Source organism: Lipotes vexillifer, unplaced genomic scaffold, assembly GCF_000442215.2.
Source record: "Lipotes vexillifer unplaced genomic scaffold, Lipotes_vexillifer_v1.1 scaffold1598, whole genome shotgun sequence".
Lineage (NCBI taxonomy): Eukaryota > Metazoa > Chordata > Mammalia > Artiodactyla > Lipotidae > Lipotes > Lipotes vexillifer.
The window spans coordinates 496,348-516,808 of NW_006799777.1; the positions used below are offsets into that span (position 1 = coordinate 496,348).

At 32.9% G+C, this 20,461-nt stretch overlaps 1 protein-coding gene across 1 annotated transcript in view; it reads right to left on the reverse strand.

Annotated features, from left to right (window-relative positions):
• CNTN5 (contactin 5) overlaps positions 1-20,461 on the reverse strand; it is a 533,631-nt gene that overhangs the window by 492,110 nt on the left and 21,060 nt on the right. Inside the window, exons 3-4 of the mRNA XM_007471947.1 lie at positions 19,348-19,471; positions 19,044-19,219 (exon numbers count right to left, since the gene is read on the reverse strand). Coding sequence (XP_007472009.1) covers positions 19,044-19,219; positions 19,348-19,471 — 300 coding nt within the window. The remainder of the gene's footprint in view (positions 1-19,043; positions 19,220-19,347; positions 19,472-20,461) is intronic.

Sequence of the window (20,461 nt, forward strand, 5' to 3'; positions counted from 1 at the left end):
CACCCTCAATTTTCTTAGATGCTGCTAATGTGTGAAACTACTGAACCATAGTTCATAGTTCACTGTAATGTGAAAAACAGTAGCAAATTCTCAAGAAAAACTATTGCATTTTAATAAATATATAAATAAGAACAATAATAGTTCCACTATGGTATGGTGCAGGGAAAAAAACATCAAACCTTGAATCCATATGGCTATTGTCTTAAATCATCAAAAATAATTAAAACAAGTGAAACCAAAGCGAGCTACAACTACATATAAGCCCAGATTTAATGAGTTGTGGAAAATGCAATAAACTAAACAAATCACACATTGCTGTTAATTAATGGGCTGTAAAAGACTTCCCTTCATTGTAAATGATTTATCCAGATCACTTAAAATACATATTTTCTCAATTACTTACATGAAATTATATTTACACATCATTTCTCAAATATTTTATATCAGATTATATTAATTTTGATATGGTTAGAATTATGGTTATAAATATGGTTATAATTATAAACCTCTAAGTCAAAAATTTTCTCCTGGTAAAATGAAATAATTTGTTTAGAGACTATATTACTATAATTTTCACTTCTTCAATATATAGAGAGTTTATTTGAATTCTTCTTCTAGTACTTTGCCTTTTTTTGTTAATCCAGTATATGTTTATTATGTCCTAGTGACAGTTTTTATTCTTAAGGATTCAAAGATTTTGTCTCAACCGTTTAGGTATTCATATTCTTACAGTGAAAATACATAATAGTCCATATGAAAATTGCAACAATACAGCAAGGTATAATATACTACTGAAGGACAGAGGTGAGAAGAGTACAGAGAGGGTATAAAAGTAAAAGTGACATCTGAAGACCAATAAAGAGATGGAAGGACGCCTACTGCAATAAGAAGGCACTCCACGTCAGCATAACTGTATGAAGCAAAGAGAAGAAGGGATATTACAGATTCCCTGCAGTAAAATAGCAAATATGTACAAAAGTGGGAGAGTAGTTGTCTGGAAAGATTGTCTGAGTCCAGATGTGGTGGCTTTTAATTTTTATTTTAGGACTCAGTGGAACATTGATGGTAGCAGCAGAGGGGAGTCTTGATAAGAATTGAGGTAGAAACACAAGGAGCGATTTGAGAGAATGGAGATGAAAAAATGAATCAGGAAACTACCACAATAGTCCAGGTAAAAAGTACATTAAAGACTTCAACTAGGGTGGTTGCACTTTGGTAAGAAAATGATCAATGTGTGACAGTTACTTGGAAATTGATTGGCTATGGGGATAAAGGATAACGAAGAGGGGCAATCAGAGATGGTCTCAAGTTTTCTAATTTGTCATCATTGGTACAATTTACAATAGAGAAATTCATAGCCTAGAAGATTTTTATAGAAAAGAGGGTGAATTAGAATTATGATGCTGAATGAGATATTCAATAAATGATGTAGTACTAGATATTAGAAATAAAGTCACAAATAAAGACATGGATTTAGGAGATATGAATTTATACTGCATAAGGAAAATAGTTGAAAAAGAGAGTGTCTGAGGTAGTTTATGGAGATGGGGGAGAGAGAGAGAGAGAGAGAGAGAGATTGAAAGAGATAGAGATGAAGTTGCCCAAAACTTGGGAATACCTACACATAGTGAAAAACAGGACAGGGACAGAATAGGGTCAAAATAGGAACAGAACAAAGAAAACAGATACTGAATAAGACATGAGGTAGGCAGAAATGACTTTAAAGAATGTGTTATGTAAAAGTAAATTCTCTCCAACTAATGAGACACATATAGGTGAAATGCTGATCTAGGGATTAAGTGCTGTAAAGCTAACTGAGCATCAAATCAAAAGAAATGTGAGGGTAGGGCTGTAAGTGACATTGTCAAGCAGTTGGTAAATCAAATCACAGCCAGCATTTCTACTGTGGCTCTCTCTGCAAAGGTAAAATTTTGAGCTATCAGGGATATTTTAGTAAGCCTCAAATGGGATGAAGATGAAATGTTTGTAAATTTTGGCATTGGCATATGAGTATAATTCAAAGAAGGACCTATCTTCTGTACAGTACTGACACTGAAAGCCTATTTCAGGAATAAATGTTCAATTTAGATATGGTCAGGAGACTCTGATGTTATTAAAATTAATTGGATGTAAAAGGAAGAGAAAGATGAAGCTAGACGAACACCCATGCATTTTACTGTTGAGGAATAAAAGCCATTTCAAATTATTTTTTTCAATAGAATATAGGATTTACTATGTGTACCTTCCGACCCTCTTATCATTATAACTTCCACTATCCATCCACTGCCTAACTTTTTTTTTTTTTTGCCGTACACGGACCTCTCACTGTTGTGGCCTCTCCCGTTGCGGAGCACAGGCTCCGGACGCGCAGGCTCAGCGGCCATGGCTCACGGGCCCAGCCGCTCTGTGGCATGTGGGATCCTCCCAGACCGGGGCACGAACCTGTGTCCCCTGCATCGGCAGGCGGACTCTCAACCACTGCGCCACCAGGGAAGCCCCCACTGCCTAACTTTTAAAGAAGCAACTATTTGTGTCCAATTTCTTACCATATGCTCACTTCTTGACAACCCATATACTAACTTCTACCTCACTCCTGTAATGGAAGTACTGTCCTTATATTCAACAGTGTTCTCTTAATTGACAGATGCAGTTACTTTGCCCATTTTACCTGCAAATAACTCAATGGAATTTGATATGGTTAACAAACCTTGAAAATCTCTCCTCCTTGTTTTCCATAACTCTACTACTCAGTTTCTCCACTTCCAACACTGTAACTGCACTCACTGACTTAGTCCTTCTAAGCAGAGCAAAGAAGCTGCTTTATTCCATCTCTCTCATTGTATAAGGCTCCACTCTGATGAAAGAAAAAACAACTAACATACTTTCTACCTTATGCTTTTCTAGGAGGGTAGTCTTAAAAGGATAGATATATCTCAAACACAACAAAGGGTCTCCAGCTAACCTAACCCTCAATTGTCTTTCTTATGCTAATGTTGATTGCTAATTTTTATTATGATTAATACTTTATAATAAAGTAGTACAATTTTATGGCCTTGATGAGTATTCAGTCTTTTTAGTGTAAGCAAAACCACTTCTTGACCAAACACACATATCTGCACGTCAACATTTAGCATTCATCAGCATTAAGGTAAATTGAATCACCAGGTTACATGCCTTTATTATGCTATTGAGAAAAACCAACTAATTTGCTAAATTAGGTCTTAGAGGGTGAAAATTTCTCTAACAAGCTATTATATTTGTGTAAGAGTAGAATGTCCATTGAGCTGCTTTTCTCTAAAATCATTTTAAAGGATTTGAATAATCTGTCTGCCCCTGTGTTTTTTCTGTCACTGCCATTTACTAGTGACTCATTTACTAGTTATACATGATTAATAATTAATCAATAATTATTTTCTAAAGTAAATAATGAAATATATTTTAAATTTCATTTTAAAAGAAAGATAATTAGGAAAGTTAAAATTTAGTACAGGGTTGTGTTAAAATGTACATGAGTTTTTTTGTTCTTTCTTTTCTTCTTGTGCAAGGTTGTAAATTTTGAGAATGCGATATGCCTACAAAGTCTGCATAATCTATGAATAAGGAAAAGCAATTCTGTTTTGTAGTTTTATAGAGAGATGATAATTTGTCTCCATGGCAGAGGCCAGGGGTAAAAAATAATATCTGTTATAAGCAAAGATGAAGGATATCATTTTGTGGCAGAGGAGTTTCAATGGATCCTGGGCAAGGACAAGTATTTCTAGTTCAACAAGACCATGTAAAAAATGTATGTATTGAAATATTTTATTTGTTCTGAGCTATTTATGCTGAAATATATTTGGCAACATCAAAGAAAATCTCATTATTCAAAATGATGAAGAAGTGTCAGGGTTGTAAAGGTAAACAAGATTAGGTTGACAGTTAATTTTTATGCTTTATATTTGAATACTCATTTAGCCTTATCCATATTTACAGTGCGATCCAGATTATGTTAGGGAAAATGCATTGTATGTAACTAAATTATGTTATAGATGTTATATTACTAGTACTTCTAAAATATGAAAACTCAAATCATAAAATTTTGACTGCAGTTAAAGCTTGCATCTAAAACTAATTTTGAAGGTAGAAAAATACATCTTGCTATTGCTAGTTATTCAACTGATTTTACTTTAGGCCTAGTAACAGTAGCTATAAACTTCAGGTGCTAGAAAACAGTTTGAACTAAAGTAGAATATCTGTATATCCCAAATTTCTAAGGCTAGGCCTTCTAAGGTGCATACAATTGCAGTAAACTGAATTAGGCTTATTTTAGAAGATAAGCCCTAGACCACTTTACTGAAATCTCCATGGTCTCCATGTATCTTCTGATCAAATGTGACCTGATGATATTGATAGTAGAATTGAGTGAATACAATTTTTTTACCTCTCTTATAATTAGGGCTATTTTGAGTTTCACCTGGATATTAATAAAAACCAACATGAAGTCCTCAATATAATATGAAATTATACATCACTTGATTTATTGAAACAATAACATTAAAGTAAAAGCAGTTGGTGTTCATGTTCTCTGTGTGGCATTGTTTTGGAATAATCAGTGTGAATAAATAAGCTCCTAGGATAAAATAAACCAAGGAGTGGTCTTGTGTGAAAACACTGCAGTATAAACTAAAAGCAAAGATGATATGAATGTGCCTAAGTACATGGCTGTATCACATGTATGAAGTTCATTTTGAATCTGGGCTGTATGACCTTTATCATTTCAATTTTCTGATCTCAAAATTAGAGGTCATGAGACCACCCAGCATAACCTCAGTATTGTTCAGGTGATTCAATGTGATATCACATGCAAAATTCTACAAACATTAGGGGATTATTATTCCTTTTATTTTATTAAAGGATCCGGGTCTATAGTCAGATAAAACAAGGCTTGAATTTCAGTTTCATCTCTTATTAACTATGTCAAGTGAATTACCGCCTTCAGTTTCCTAATGTTCAATACGTTTAAATGTGGATATGCCTAACTTATGGGATTTTTATTTGCGATTGAATAATCAATAAATCTTAGCTATTATTATTATTAGCATTGTCATTAAATGCTATTAATGTTTATATAATTAAATATCAATGTAAATACTATATAAATATCTAACATTTAAAGTAAATTCTTCAAATTTGTAAATACAGTTATTTTCATTATATTATTTATTTTTTGAGCAAATACAGCCTTGATTTTTTTAATCTCTGAAAGTGGGTGAATCCACTAAGATCAAAAATATTTAGAGAATATTTTAAGAAGTAACTTTGGAAAATATCTCTAAAATACAAAATTCACAAAATTAAATGAAAAAAACACTGCCACAGAGTATTCTATACAAGAAATGATGTAATGTGACAGATTTGATTCTTTTAAAATACTACTTAATTTCCTGTGAACTATTTAAGGAAGATAATTCTTTAAACTCACGTATTAAGAGTTTGTAGGTAAGCACTTTTTTCTTATGGTGGGCTGAAAAACAAGATTTTTCAAAACTGACTGAAAAAGTAAACTACTATTTCTATATCTTTTGACACAAGTAATAGCAGTGGCACTGGGTAGACACCTTATGTATTGACAACTGAAATAGAGTAACATTTGCACATACATTCTCAAAGAACTTAAGAGCAAGGTTTGTTGCTTAGGTTGACAAATTCTATCACTATATTCTTTACTATGTTTGCAACCCAATGAGGCTATGAAATAATTAGAAAACTTTCTTTGCTACCAGGATCAGTAGAGAAATATTGCTAGAATTCTAGAATCATGTTTAGAAAAGAAAGTCAGAATTTTCTTCTGTCTGCAGTCAGGGACATATGTAAAGTTACATTTAAAGGGGCAACTTTTCAATATTTCTCTGAGATACTTTAGTTTGTCTTAGATATCTATTAAAATATGAAATTTAATACCAATAGTAAGCAAAATAGTATATAAAGATATTACTAATTTTAAAATGAGTATCAGTACCTGTTTTGATATTAATATCAATTATATCCCTTAATACCCTTATAGGTATTAATACACATTTTAAATTTAGTAATAATCTCACTAACTACAATCTATGCAGACCTTTATAATTTATAAAATGTTTCTGCATAAACTGTCTTATTTGTTTTGATTCTCTATTGCAATGTTAGGGAAAATGTGTATGTATCTCCTAAGAAACAATTCTTCTTATAGTCTCAGAAGGGGATTCTTTTTTTTTTTTTTTTTAATAAATTTATTTATCTTGGCTGTGTTGGGTTTTCGTTTCTGTGTGTGGGCTTTCTCTAGTTGCGGCGAGCAGGGTCTACTCTTCTTCGTGGTGTGCGGGCTTCTCATTGTCGTGTCTTCTCGTGTTGTGGAGCACAGGCTCTACACGTGCAGGCTCAGTAGTTGTGCCTCACGGGTTTAGTTGCTCCGCGGCATGTGGGATCTTCCCAGACCAGGGCTCGAACCCGTGTCTCCTGCATTGGCAGGCAGATTCTTAACCACTGTGCCACCAGGGAAGCCCAGGAGGGGACTCTTTTTGAGGGTAGTGACCACTGTGATGCTGGAGGGTGTTCATTAATTCCCTTACTCATTTGACAAACATTCTCTGAGTGTTTACTATGAAATTGCATGTTAGCAGTTGGGTATTAATCTAAAAAAATGAATGAGGCATGAAATCTGCCCTCAATGAATTCACAGTCCTGTAGAATGAATGGTGTGCTCAAGTTTGGAATGGTTTTGGGAACCAAAGATGATTGTCAGAAATAGTTGCCATGCAATGTATCAAGAAACAAATACAAGAAGGAACATATGTGAGAGAGAGAGAGAGAGTAAGAGAGTGAGAGAGAGAGAGAGAGAGATGATTGAACAATAGCCCAGAAGTCCAGGTGAATATCACAAGTAAAAATATGATATCATGAACAAGAATAAAATGTTTTGAACACTGTATATAGTTTAGTATAGCTGAGAATTAGAAAGAAAGCTGGAAAAGCAGGCAGAATCTAATAATAAATGGCCTTGTAGTCATTTGTAGGAGTTTGCACTTTATTCTAGAATGGATGGGAAGACTTTAAGTGTTTTAAGAAGAAGGGCAGGCTTATCATATTAGTGTTAGGAGGGTAGGAGGAAAAGTGAAGAAAATAAAGAATAGTAACTTTTTGTCTAAACATGAAAATGTCAGCATAAAATGAGGCACACAGATCAATGGAACACAAGAGAGAGCCCAGAAATGAACCCAGACATATATGGTCAATTCATTTATGACAAAGGAGTCAAGAATGTACAATGGGGAAAGGACAGTATCTTCAATAAATGGTGGTGGGAAAACTGGACAGCTACTTGCAAAAGAATGAAACTGGACCACTATCATATACCATTCACAAAAACTAACTCCAAATGGATTAAAGACTTGAATATAAGACCTGACACCATGAAAAATCCTAGAAGAAAACATAGACACTATGCTCCTTGACATCAGTTTTGGCCAGATTTTTTGAATCTGATACCAGAAGCAAATGCAACAAAAGCAAAAATGAAGAGTGATACTACATCAAACTAAAAAACTTCTGCACATCAAAGGAAACAATCAACAAAATGAAAAGGCAACCTACTGAATAAGGGAAAATATTTGCAAATCATATATCTGATAAGGGGTTAATGTTGAAAATATACACAAACCCATACAACTGAATAGCAAAATAATCCCAAACAATCCAATTAAACAATGGACAGATCTGAATAGACATTTTCTTAAAGACATACAGATGGCCAACAGAGACATAAAAGGATGCTCAACATCACTAATCATCAGGGAAATGCAAATCAAAACCGCAATAAGATATCACCTCCCAACTGTTAGAATGGTTATTATCAAAAGGATAAGAACTAACAAGTATTGGCAAGGATGTGGAGAAAAGGAAACACTAATGCCATGCTGGTGGGAATGTAAATTGGTGTAGTCACTATGGAAAATAGTGTGATGTGCCCTCAATAAAACCGAAATAGAACTATCATATAATCCAGGAATTCCACTTCTAGTATATATCTGAAGAAAATAAAAACACTAACCCGAAAAGGTGTCTGCACTCCTATGTTCATTGTAGGATTATTTACAGTAGCCAAGACATGGAAGCAACCTAACTGTCCACTGATGGAAGAATGAATAAAGAAAATGTGATGTACATATATAATGGAATATTATTAGCCATAAAAATTAATGAATGAAGTCTTGCCATTTGTGACAACATGGATGGACTTTGAGGGCATTGTGCTAAATGAAATAAGTCAGACAGGGAAAGACAAATAGCTTATTATGCCACTTATATATGGAATTTTAAACAAAAACTGAGCTCACAGATACAGAGAACAGATTGGTGGTTGCCAAAGGCAGAAGGTGAGGGGTGGGTGAAATGGGTGAAGGGGGTCAAAAGGTACAAACTTCCAGTTATAAAATAAGTAAGTCATGGGCATGTAATGTACAGCATGGTGACTATAGTTAATAATAGTTTATTGAATATTTGAAAGTTGCTAAGACAGTAGAACTTATAGATTTTCATGACACAAAAAAAGGCTTTTTGCAAGTAGGTAAGGTGACAGATGTTAACTAGACTTATTGGGGTGACCAATAAGTATACAACATATACAAATTTTGAATCACGTTGTACACTTGAAACTAATATAATATTAAACGTCAATTGTACCTTAAATTCAAAAATAAATGAAATTTTAAAAATTATTTAAAAGAAAGGCAAATAAATACATACATACATATATGTTCATAGAGATAGGCTTAATGGTTTATGAAGTTATTCCCATGACCCAACAAACTCCATGCTTGGCCCTTAAGTCCCACATAATGGACAGAACATAACCTTGGCATAGAAAAATCATCCTCATCCCACTTTAGTGTAAACTTAGACTGTAAGCCCAATAAACATACCTCAGAGATACAATCTTATCAAACTTACAGACTAGCTTAAATGTCCAATGTGTAAGGATATCCTAAACAAAGTTGTGGAAGATGCTTATCATACTTTAATATGAGATCCAACACAGATCATACAGCATCATTTACAGTTGAACAAGACTTTATTGCAATAAGTTGAAGAAGCTTTTAGTTTTAAAAACTCTTGTTTCAGATACTCAAGTAGGCCTGTTAGGATTTATAATGAGAAACCCATGTGGGCTTCCATAATTTTCCCAAAATACTAAATTTTGACTAAAAACAAAAACGAAAAAAGACATAGAAACACTGCAGAAAGCTCATGTAGAAACAAGGACCATGAACTCACAGGTGCGGAGCCCTTCTGAGCAGCACACAGCTAATTGTTTGGTCTTGCTTAGGGATTATACTCTTAGTTCCTCTTCTTTACATTCTTTGGGAATGGGAAAAATACCAGTTAAACCTAACTACCATGTGGTTCTTCCACTGAGTGTTACAAAGTTATGGCGGTGGTAAAGTTGTTTCTACTTCTCTTGAGATAATAGTTGTGTTTTATTGAAAATAAATAAGTTTTTTTCTAGTCCCACATACATTTACAACATTGACTATCTTCTGTGTGGCATAATATTTCCCTAGAAGCAAATTAAAATCTAGAGGAAACCTATACCTTACTTGGAAAGCAGAAATTTGTTTCACTAATTAGACACTATTTTGTATTTTCAGCATCTTCCTCTACACTGACTCCCTTCTTTCTACTACCAAATAACACTATGTTTCACTATCATTTCATGTCAACAAAACTCTGTTAAACAGTAATCCTCATTACTGTTACGGTCAAAATCATAATCCACTATAATATGTTACACTTAAATGCCTTCAATTCTGATTTCTGTCTTGATCTTTACTAAAATTGATTTTTAAAAGACTCAAAATCCTAAAGTCTTTTCTGAGTGTTACAACATTTGACTTGAATGACAGTTCCTACCTTAAAATTCTGAATATCAGTTCTATTTTACTCTATTTTATTGGTTTCTGCTGCACCTCTCAGTTCATTCTTTTCTTATCTTCTTCACTAACTCCTTTCTTTCTATTTTTCACTATCTTTCTATCAGAGAAATGTGTATAATCCTAAAGGTTAATCCTTAGTCCTGTTTTCTTCCTAATATAATTTCTCTTGATGAACCATCCCTATGGTTTCATTGAGTCTCTCAGTATGTTCTGTTCCTGCCTGTCTTTCCTGAGGGTTAACTAATATTTTAAAATGTTGGGTATTTTCTTCTGAAAATCAGAATAAAACTAGCTCATCTGAAATCACTTTTTTCTCCCAGAAACTTGTTCCTCTTCTCTGTGTGACCTTATTATTGCTCAACTGAATTGATCAAAGCTCAGAATTTTGATATTTTAACTCCTCCATATTTTTCACATTTCCACCCCTTTCTATTCAGCCATTTGCAAATTCTCATTCATTTTGGAGCCTCCTACAGATATCTATCATATCCAATACATCAGGGCCTTCAAATCCTTTTTACCTAGGTTATCAAAATGACCTCTTAATTTGGCTTTTCCTACAGAGTTGTCTGCATACATATTTCCAGAGCAACCCCTGATTCTCTCTGCCCTTTATGCACTTGAAGGGTAAGTTACAAACTTCTGTCTAATTATGGTAAAACATCAGGGATTTATGCAGGGGCAATATGGTCATAATTGTGTTTTATATCATTTCAGAAAACAATACAGAGGTATTTTAGTGGGGTTCGGGTAGGGTGGAGAAGGGAGATGTTAAGGAGTAGAAGAAGTGGGCAGGAGTTCCAAGTAGGCAATTCTTCTGGTATGTCAAGGGGATATACTCATTATGGGCTCCTTGACTTCTAGAACAATGCCCAAGAGAGTAGAGATTGAGTAAATGCTCTATGAGTAAAACAATTACAGATATGCTGAACAAAAACTGCATGGTTAAGTACAGTGTAGGGTAGAACAAGGTAGATTATAAATATGAAGTTTGAAGTTAGATATGAATTGGAGCTGCTGTTCTATTTTTTACTAGCTGTGTGACTTTGGGAGAATAACTTGACATTCCTGAGTTTCACTATTTTTCATTTATAAATTAGGTCAAAAATAGAACTTCCCTCATAAGGTTGATAGGAAGATTAAAGAGGGTGATAATGAATTTAACAGTTTGCCTGGCCTTTAAGTGTTCAATAGCTATTGCTGCTTATTCCTGTTAGTGTTATTAAATTTATGTACATACAGGCAGACAGACATATACATACATACATATACAAATCTATACATCCACATTTCTATTTGTCTATGTATCTATCCATCCATCTATTGTTATACATGAAGAGTAACAATGTGTGGAAATGGCAATCAGGTTACAAGAACTTTAGACTGTGTAATACATATTCACTTGGACTTGTCCCTCAAGAAAAGATTTTTTGGAGTAAAATAAATTTAGAAAAGACTCATATCTGCCCCTTTGCTTATGCTTCTTGTTGTATATTAGTATCTTTCTATTCTTCAGGACTATAGAATGTCCTGAGATGGAACTGCTATTTTATCAAGTAAAAGGGGCACTAGTAGTGAGATTTAAATTCCATTCTACTTTTATGCCATGGATTTTTTGTGCTGGGAAAAGATCTCTGAAGACACTCTGCTAAGGATTAGGGAACAATGAATTATGTAAATGGACTTGAGCATTAAGGGTCAGAGGATTTATATGCTCCCTGAACCTGGTCTTTCTGTGTTACTTCACACAATGTGAGTAAAGAATTGCCTTTCTGAATTTCTAAAAACTAGAAGCAGAGCACTGAGATCACTAAAAGGAGCTCTTGTACCTGAAGTAAAAGCCATTTCACTGTATCTCTCACATGTGGCCAGAGTTATTCATGATTTCCATAAACAATGAAAATATGTGTTTGGATGAATTTTTTTTTTTTTTTTTTTTTTTTTGCGGTACGCGGGCCTCTCACTGTCGTGGCCTCTCCCGTTGTGGAGCACAGGCTCCGGACGCGCAGGCTCAGCGGCCATGGCTCACGGGCCCAGCTGTTCCGCAGCATGTGGGATCTTCCCGGACCGGGGCACAAACCCGTGTCCCCTGCATCGGCAGGCAGACTCGCAACCACTGCGCTACCAGGGAAGCCCTTGGATGAACTTTAATAAACACAACTCTTGCAAATTTTTAAATAAAATTAAGAATTAATTATTTGAGGACAATCAGCCACAGATTTCCACTTTGATTCACTCATAACTTTCCTTTAAAGCATAAAATTAAATATTTTTAGATTTTTTTTGATGTGGACCATTTTTAAAGTCTTTATGAAATTTGTTACAATATTGCTTCTGTTTTATGTTTTGGATTTTTGCCCACAAGGCATGTAGGATCTTAGCTCCCTGAGCAGGGATCGAACCTGCACCCCCTGCATTGGAAGACAAAGGCTCAACCACTGGTCCCCCAGGGAAGTGCCTATGGATCACCATAAGGGGAGGGTGGTGTAGTCAGCAGGATGTTAAACTATTTTTAATTAAAATTTTTTTCTGTGATCTCAGTCAAAGAATTCATACTATAGTTTGTCAAGGGGTCATATGGTACCACACCCAAGGGGTATATGGTACAGGTACCATATCTATTATGATCAGAATAATTGTCATTTTAAAGGAAAACTTAAACCCTATTCTTTGAGTAATGGTCTTATAAAAGTAAAACAGTGTTACTTTGTTTATAGAAGACAAAATTACACACTAATATCTTCTCCTGTAATAAAATCAGATAATTTTATAATTAGTAAAATCATCCATGCCAGAGTGACTCATTCAGGTTAATATTCAAATAATTTAATAAATTTATTATGAACTAAACCTCATAGACTAATGGGGTAAAGCTTAGAATATACTGTAGAGTTAGCAATTATTCAAATAATTTCATTAGATGTTAAATGTTAGTAAAATGTGATTTTAAAGTCTAGGATCAATTTTACTTCAGGGGAAAAAGTTAAGAAAAAACTAGAGAAGTAATGTTTGAGTTTTATATGAAAATGAAAGGTTAAATTAAACTGCTTAAATATAAAGTCTACAAAACTCATATAATCTCTCAAAGAGTTAAGGGGGTTATTTTAATCAACTGCTTCAAGGAAAACTAATGGAATATTCTGGATCTACATCATCCTAAATGCCCTGAAAAGCAATATGTTTGAATTTAGATATGAACTATCAATTTACTGGATGGTATATAAAGATCTTTTTGAAGCAAGAGACAGCATGAGGAGATTTTATTCTTGATTCATTTTATGTTTGACTTGCTGGTATGAATTATTTCTAAAAATCCAAACTTTGGAGAAACTGTTATGGGCCTTAGATTTCTGAAGGATGTTTGAGAAGTGTGTAGTGTCACATTATCAATTCAAAATTCTCATCAGCATGGTAATAAGCTAATAGAGTGACAAAGTTTTTTATGGTGTATTCTTGCTTGTCACTGAAGAAAAATCACTATACTAGGTGAGGAAATTATACTCATGATGAACATAAGCTACAGGAGTAAAATATACTCTATCAAAAATAATCTTATTGATAATCAGTAACAATCATTACTAGCAATAATACTCCAACTTTGTGTTTATTTATGTCTTTCTTTCTGAACTTAAAAATCAGTTCACAGACATGACTTCTCCACCTCATTAATTTTTACTACACCCTTATGAGATATATATTTATTAATGTTAATATATATTATTAACATTAAGTTGATCCAAGTTTATAAATATTCATTTAGGGAGAGCTTAAATTGAAAGATTCTCATGCGTAGACATTTAGACATGTGAAAGCTGGGTTAAAAGGAGCAACAGCTGCTCAAATCCATTAGCTGCTCAAATCAAAATTAAAAAAAAAAAAAAGATTTTTAAATGAACAAAGTGAATAGCTTCATGATTAAATTCTAGTTACATTTTAAAAATTGGTTTGGTTTTAAGTCAGGCTAATTAAACGTGCTATTGAGTTGATGTAGAGATGTTAAAATTTCTATATAAAGCCTCAGGTGAGAAATTTCTATGAGAATTAAATGTCAAGAAAAAATTTTCTTCTCAAACAAACATCCTTTAAATGTTTGTATTTCTCCTTTTTCTCTACTTGGAGTCCCAAGGAAATATTTATGTCTTAACCATAATAATTATGAGACATATGGCTTATACTATCTTGACCTCTTATGATGAAATGTACATTTTTCCTGGTGTTGTATTTACTAATTTACATATTTATCCTTTATGGTATACGATTTTATATGGCGAGTCAAATAAATCACCTTTGGAATGAGGTTAAGATCAAATATATTAGTAAATTAAAACAATTATTATATAACTATACACTTGTTGATATGTTGAGTGACAAGTGAATAGGAACAAAACTTTAAAGAAACTAAATTTGTTTTACACTTAGTATACATTAGATATATCTTTTATTATTGCTACATCAGCAGGTAAAAGTGCCAACACTCATTTCCTAATCACCATTCTCTTCAAAAGCCAGGATCTATGATGATAGTTTCAGCTTTTAATCACGGCCACAGTCATCCATGTCCTGTCTCAAGATTATTTAGAAAAATGTAGCTTTCCAGGTCCTAACTATAGATTGTCTAATAATTTTTTTAAATTAAGAGAAAAAGGTATAATAAAAGAGAAAATTTGGGCTTCCCTGGTGGCGCAGTTGTTGAGAATCTGCCTGCCAGTGCAGGGGACACGGGTTCGAGCCCTGGTCTTGGAAGATCCCACATGCCGCGGAGCAACTAGAACCGTGAGCCACCACTACTGAGCCTGCGCGTCCGGAGCCTGTGCTCCGCAACAAGAGAGGCCGCGACAGTAAGAGGCCTGCGCACCGCGATGAAGAGTGGCCCCCACTCGCTGCAACTAGAGAAAGCCCTCGCACAGAAACGAAGACCCAACAGAGCCAAAAATAAAAAAATAAATAAATTTATTAAAAAAAAAAGAGAGAAAATATGGTAAGAAAAAAATACTTACATACCAAAAGTACTATAAATCCCCAAATTCTAGATCTAGAAGGACACCTAATATGTCCTAAGCTCTTAAATTTCCATAAGGAAAATTAAGCAAGTGATTTATTAACTAATTTAAACAATGAGAATAAATGCAGAATGATTATATACTTATTTTTTATCCCAGTATTTATTTTTGTTTTACACATAGGTATTAATATATTGATTATAAAATGATGATTGATGAAGAAAACATAAAAAGATTTTTTTGAAGGATTATAATATAATTATTGTTTGAGAAAGGAATTAAAATAAAATGAGTATGCCATAAAATGAATATAATACATATTTATATAAGGAAAAGACTGAGTACTATTAGAGTTAAATAAGAGATGTCATCTGTAAAATGTGTTTACATTTAATAGCATAATACTTCATAGCCTGGTTATGAGGATGAAACGAGTTAACATATTTTAAAACACTTAGAACGTTGTCTGCCATAGAAGTAAGCATTAAATAAATATAAACTACTTATATGAACTTGAGACCCTAAAAAAGTTTTTGTTTTTAAAAATCTTTTTTTCACTAAACTGGTTTGGCAATAATGTTATCCTCCTCAGCACCGGAACTTATTTGGATCAATCTTATATGCACCTCTAACACCTAGATTTTAGTCTCTATAAATAACATTATGCATTACGGTCAACGAAATGTAGCTGAATCTATACTTGGGGGGTGGGCATAAGATCAAGATGTCATTGGAGGAAAGCTAGAATATTTTAAAGTATATTTCTGGTTAATAAGAGGACAAAGAAGCTAACATTCAGGGATTCCCAATAGTCAGATTGTGACAATTTATATATGTATATGAATAAGGTAAATCTGCAAAATCTCCTGCAACTTTAATGATACTCAAAATTGGAACGTTTAATATGATGCATGTATGTATATAATATATATAATTTCATACAAAAGGAATATAATTCTAGTAGGATATGTTTAAATTTTATTACTTTTAATAAGTATGGAATTGTTAATATATGAATATCTTGATTCTTCATTTAAATATGTACCTATTTATAAAATATAGATCAGTACTTTTTTCTATGAATATAATTAGGGAAAACACATTTAATGTTTATTTAACATTGTCCAATTAAGTCTTAAAATCACATTATTTTAGGCAAATATGTCATATTTCAAAAGGTGAAAACCTATGCAAAAGCTATAGATTTAAAATATTATTATTATTATTTAAAGTATTATTATTTAAAGTATTATTGATATAACAAAAATAATGTTCAAATTATAAAAGAGGTCAAGTCTGTTAACAGTCTCACTTTGAAAGGAGCAACCTGAATTCAATTGGTTGATAACTCAGAAACTACTCTGGATTAGGTAATATGATCCTCCTTTCTGTTTGATTTTAGAAGATCACAATTGCACTACACAATGTAGAAAACCATAGCTGATAAAATTATTGTGTAATACATAAGATTAAGATATAAATGTAAAAATATTTGTATAATAAAATAATTGTAAACCGAGTTCATAAGTTTGTAATCATTTTGATAATTTGTAATTTTGTCTAATTATATGACATTTAAAACATTTAACAGACTTGTATTAGATTTAAATATTTAACTTAATCTAATATGTTTTAATAATTATCTAAACGTACTAAATATACTTGTTTTGAAATATTAGTTATGTAATACATATTTAAATTTTTGCATAAATAGTGGCTGATGGATATAGATAATTAATTATTTCAGCTTCAAAATGTATAAAAAATAATCAGAGTTCCTGTAGCCACAAAAGTCCTTTGGACATTAAACATTCTGTGAACAGCAAATAGTGAGTTCATTCTCTATCTCGGAGGTTGGTCATAGAAAATCATGATGTAAAGGAAAGTTGCCACCAAGTTTGTAATCTTGCTTTACATTTGTATGCTCTCACTTCCTTTCAGAAGCCCCTTCTTTTCTTTCTCCCCAGCATTCTACCTCATTTTCTCCCCCTAATCATAAAACTACCCTGATTCCTAGAGCATGGGTGACTCCTAGCACCCATGCTCACACCCAGGTATACTAGAAAACAAATTGATTGTCTTCATCCTATCTTCTCTATCACCTGTATTTGCAATTTTTTCCCAAATATCGCCTGACAAAAAATAAAACTAAGCCTAACAGACTTAAGTTTTATATCATCAACACAGACATAATGGAATCTAGGGGAGCAATTTTGAGGCAGAAGTGGCCTTCCCTATGTCAGTGACTGACTGCTTCAACCAGGCATCTTACAGGCTCTTATGCATATGTATGTCCTCCAGAACACAGCAGTGAGTCAGGTGGGGTGGGGTTGGGGAGAGGTAGAGTAATAAGACACTACCAATGATTGCATATGTTTGTCTACCCATATATTTAAGTTAAAAATAAAGCAAATATTGCTCTAAATTAAGTTCAGGACAGCTTGATGTGGAATAGATAAGATAATTAAGTAGGTAGGTAGGTTGATTGAGAGATAAAGCTTCCCTTACCTAGTCATTGAACTGTAAATGCTGGTGCCAACTTGCTCACTGTAGGTGGAATTGACTATTTGATAGCTGTGACAGGTCTTTGCAAAAATCTAGAAAGGCACAATCATATAGACATCTAGGATCTTTCAGTAAATAGATTTCTGGTCTGAATAATGCAGAAAACTTTGCATATTTTGCCACCACTGCTGATTTGGGAGAAAAACAACTGATATACAGGCTATTGAGAATTAGCGTACTTGTGTTAGAGAGTATAGACCAAAGAGAAAGGTATAAGCCACTAATACTAGTACATCGTGTTTTCTGGATTTGCTGTATCTGTCTTGAAAAGACTGCTCTATTGAAGAGAGGAGCAATAAGGAGGGTTGTTTATTTGCTTTATTAGGAGTTTTTCAATGTACATACTGAAAAGTATTAGGTTCTGTGATACACCGCATAATATTTTCAAAAACAAAAGGAGTATACTTAGGCCCCTATCTTGGTATATTTGGTGTATGTAAAGTACCAGTCTAAACTCCTTAGCCAATTATACTTTAAAAGATAATATTTTGATTTTTCTAGTGCCTAGCTCGATGTTCTTGAAACTGAATCCATTATCATTCCTTTATTCTTTCCTTTTCTCCTTCACACTCCTTTAATAGGGTGCCTGGGTTCTGGGTTAATTAGACATAATACATGAAGATTATACAGACAAAAATCAACTATTCCATTCTTCAGGGTGTAATTTTAACTTAAAAATCTTTTTGTGACAAATTACATAGCCATTAGAGTTACATATGAATTATTAGCACAAAGATCACTGGCCCTTCTATTTCTTAGAGATTATAATCCTCAAGAATTTAATTCAAGTAGGATTACCTACTAAGAAATGATCTCACCCAGTAGCCTATCCTTAATTTAGTGTAAGACCCCATCATAAATGAACTGTTTTCAAGAATTTTAAGAAATCTCTACATTTCATTAATTAGATATATGATCTATTTTTTAAAAATGTATATATTCTAGTATACATGAATGATTACATGTGGTGTCTTTTTTTCTAATAAAAAAACTGGGACACTTGGGAGGGAAGTTATAATCAGAATCTTAGATATTAGCATTTCAGAGGCATTTCTTCGGTTACTTGACTACAAGCAGAATTTTTAGTGTATGCTATCTTATGTCCAGAAGAATCTATAGCAAATAGTGACTATAATAGACAGTGGAAGAATAAAAGCAGTTAAGTGTATATTTTAAAGGCAGAGAGAAAAAATTAAAAATCTATTTCTTACTAGATTTCAAAGGATACTTCAATTCTAAAACTATCTGCTTTTATGAACAGAATTTTTAACCTCCCCAGACTACTATTTATGTGAAGAAGGCAAATATTTCAGGGAATTTGAAAATATCTCAGGAAGAAACACATTGTTTTCATACTTCTAATCATTACCAGTTTATACCATGATTTTAAAAGTTGAAGTCATAAGCTATTGCCTCACTAAACTTTAAAGTTTTATAAATATGTATATGTGTATATATATATATATATATATACACACAAACACACTATATATATATGTATATGTGGAAAGAGCAATACTTTACTCACAGGCAAACTGAAGTACAGCTTCTCTACTAAGAACACTTCCAAACGTGTTGGCTGCCAAACACTGATAATGGCCAGAATCCTTTGCTTCACTTGGATTGCTTATAATGAAGGCCCCATCTATCAAACTGTAGCGATAATCACTTTCTAAATCTATTTCTGTTCCATTTCGAAGCCATCTTAGGAAAAATCAGAAGACAAGTACATAAAAATTACTTGAGACATTATAATACTCCCTGGGAGTGTCAGAATCTCATTGAAAGGAATTTTTAAGACTTAAGAAAAATGATTAACAGTGAATTTCTACCTGTAATTGGGAACTGGGTTGCCACGAGCTTCACAATTCAGTGCTAGTTTCTTTTCATCAGAATCAGTCGGGAAAATTATATCATCTGGTTCTTGCACAAACACTGGCCCATAGTCCACACTTTCTGTAAGAACCAAAAGGAAACAAAATTTCTCGAAATATCAAGACATTTTTTCTCCACTATGTTCCTACTCAAAATTCTTGCACTTTCCTCATAATAAACAGGCATATTACCAAAGAAAGATATAGCTAGCAAATTACATTGTTTTAGAAAATTGCAGAGACCTAAATGGATTTTTTTCTGTCATTGACCAAGACTGCTTTTAAAAATGTGATATATGAAATGAAAAAAACACATCTCAAACATAGATGTTGTACATTTTAAAATATATATCTTTGAATTCACCAAAAGAGGAGCTAAGGAGAATAACATTAAACAAAAACATTATTTTAAAACACCCAAATTTTGTAAAAGGAAAATCATGAACTAATATAGTGCTACTACTTGGGTACTACAGACATGAAAATGTTGGTCCTCATGCATTTTTCACATATTCCTTTCTTCACTCATTCAATCAAGGACTTTTAGTGCTTAATGATGCTGGATTGTAAGAGGAAAATGATGTAATGCAAGCACACACATTCTCATGGAATAAATGAGACATGTCCTCAAAATAAGTCAAATAATTGAATAAAGATGACAAAACTGTATACAATTAAATGTTTACCAGCTGGTAGATAAAGTGAATAAGGAAATCAGAAGAGAAGAGGCATAAAAAGGAAGGCAGCTTTTTCCTTAGCTACAACCAAAAAAAATTACATGAAAATAACTAAAATGTATTATTGTATACCAAATTGTATTGCTGTTACTTAAAGTTTTATTTTAAAAGAGGAAAATAAGTGATTTGATAAATAACTTGAGTAAATTATTGTCAAAATATTATACTGCATGTTGTTGCATCATAATGAATTTTTAAAAATTCAGAAAAGCACATGAAACCTTTTCAAAATCTCAGTTAGAATTAAACTGCACAATCAAGTCATGAAAAAAGAATTCCTTCTGGTCTTTACTCATTAAAATATAATTATTTAAATTAATATTATAAATATCTAT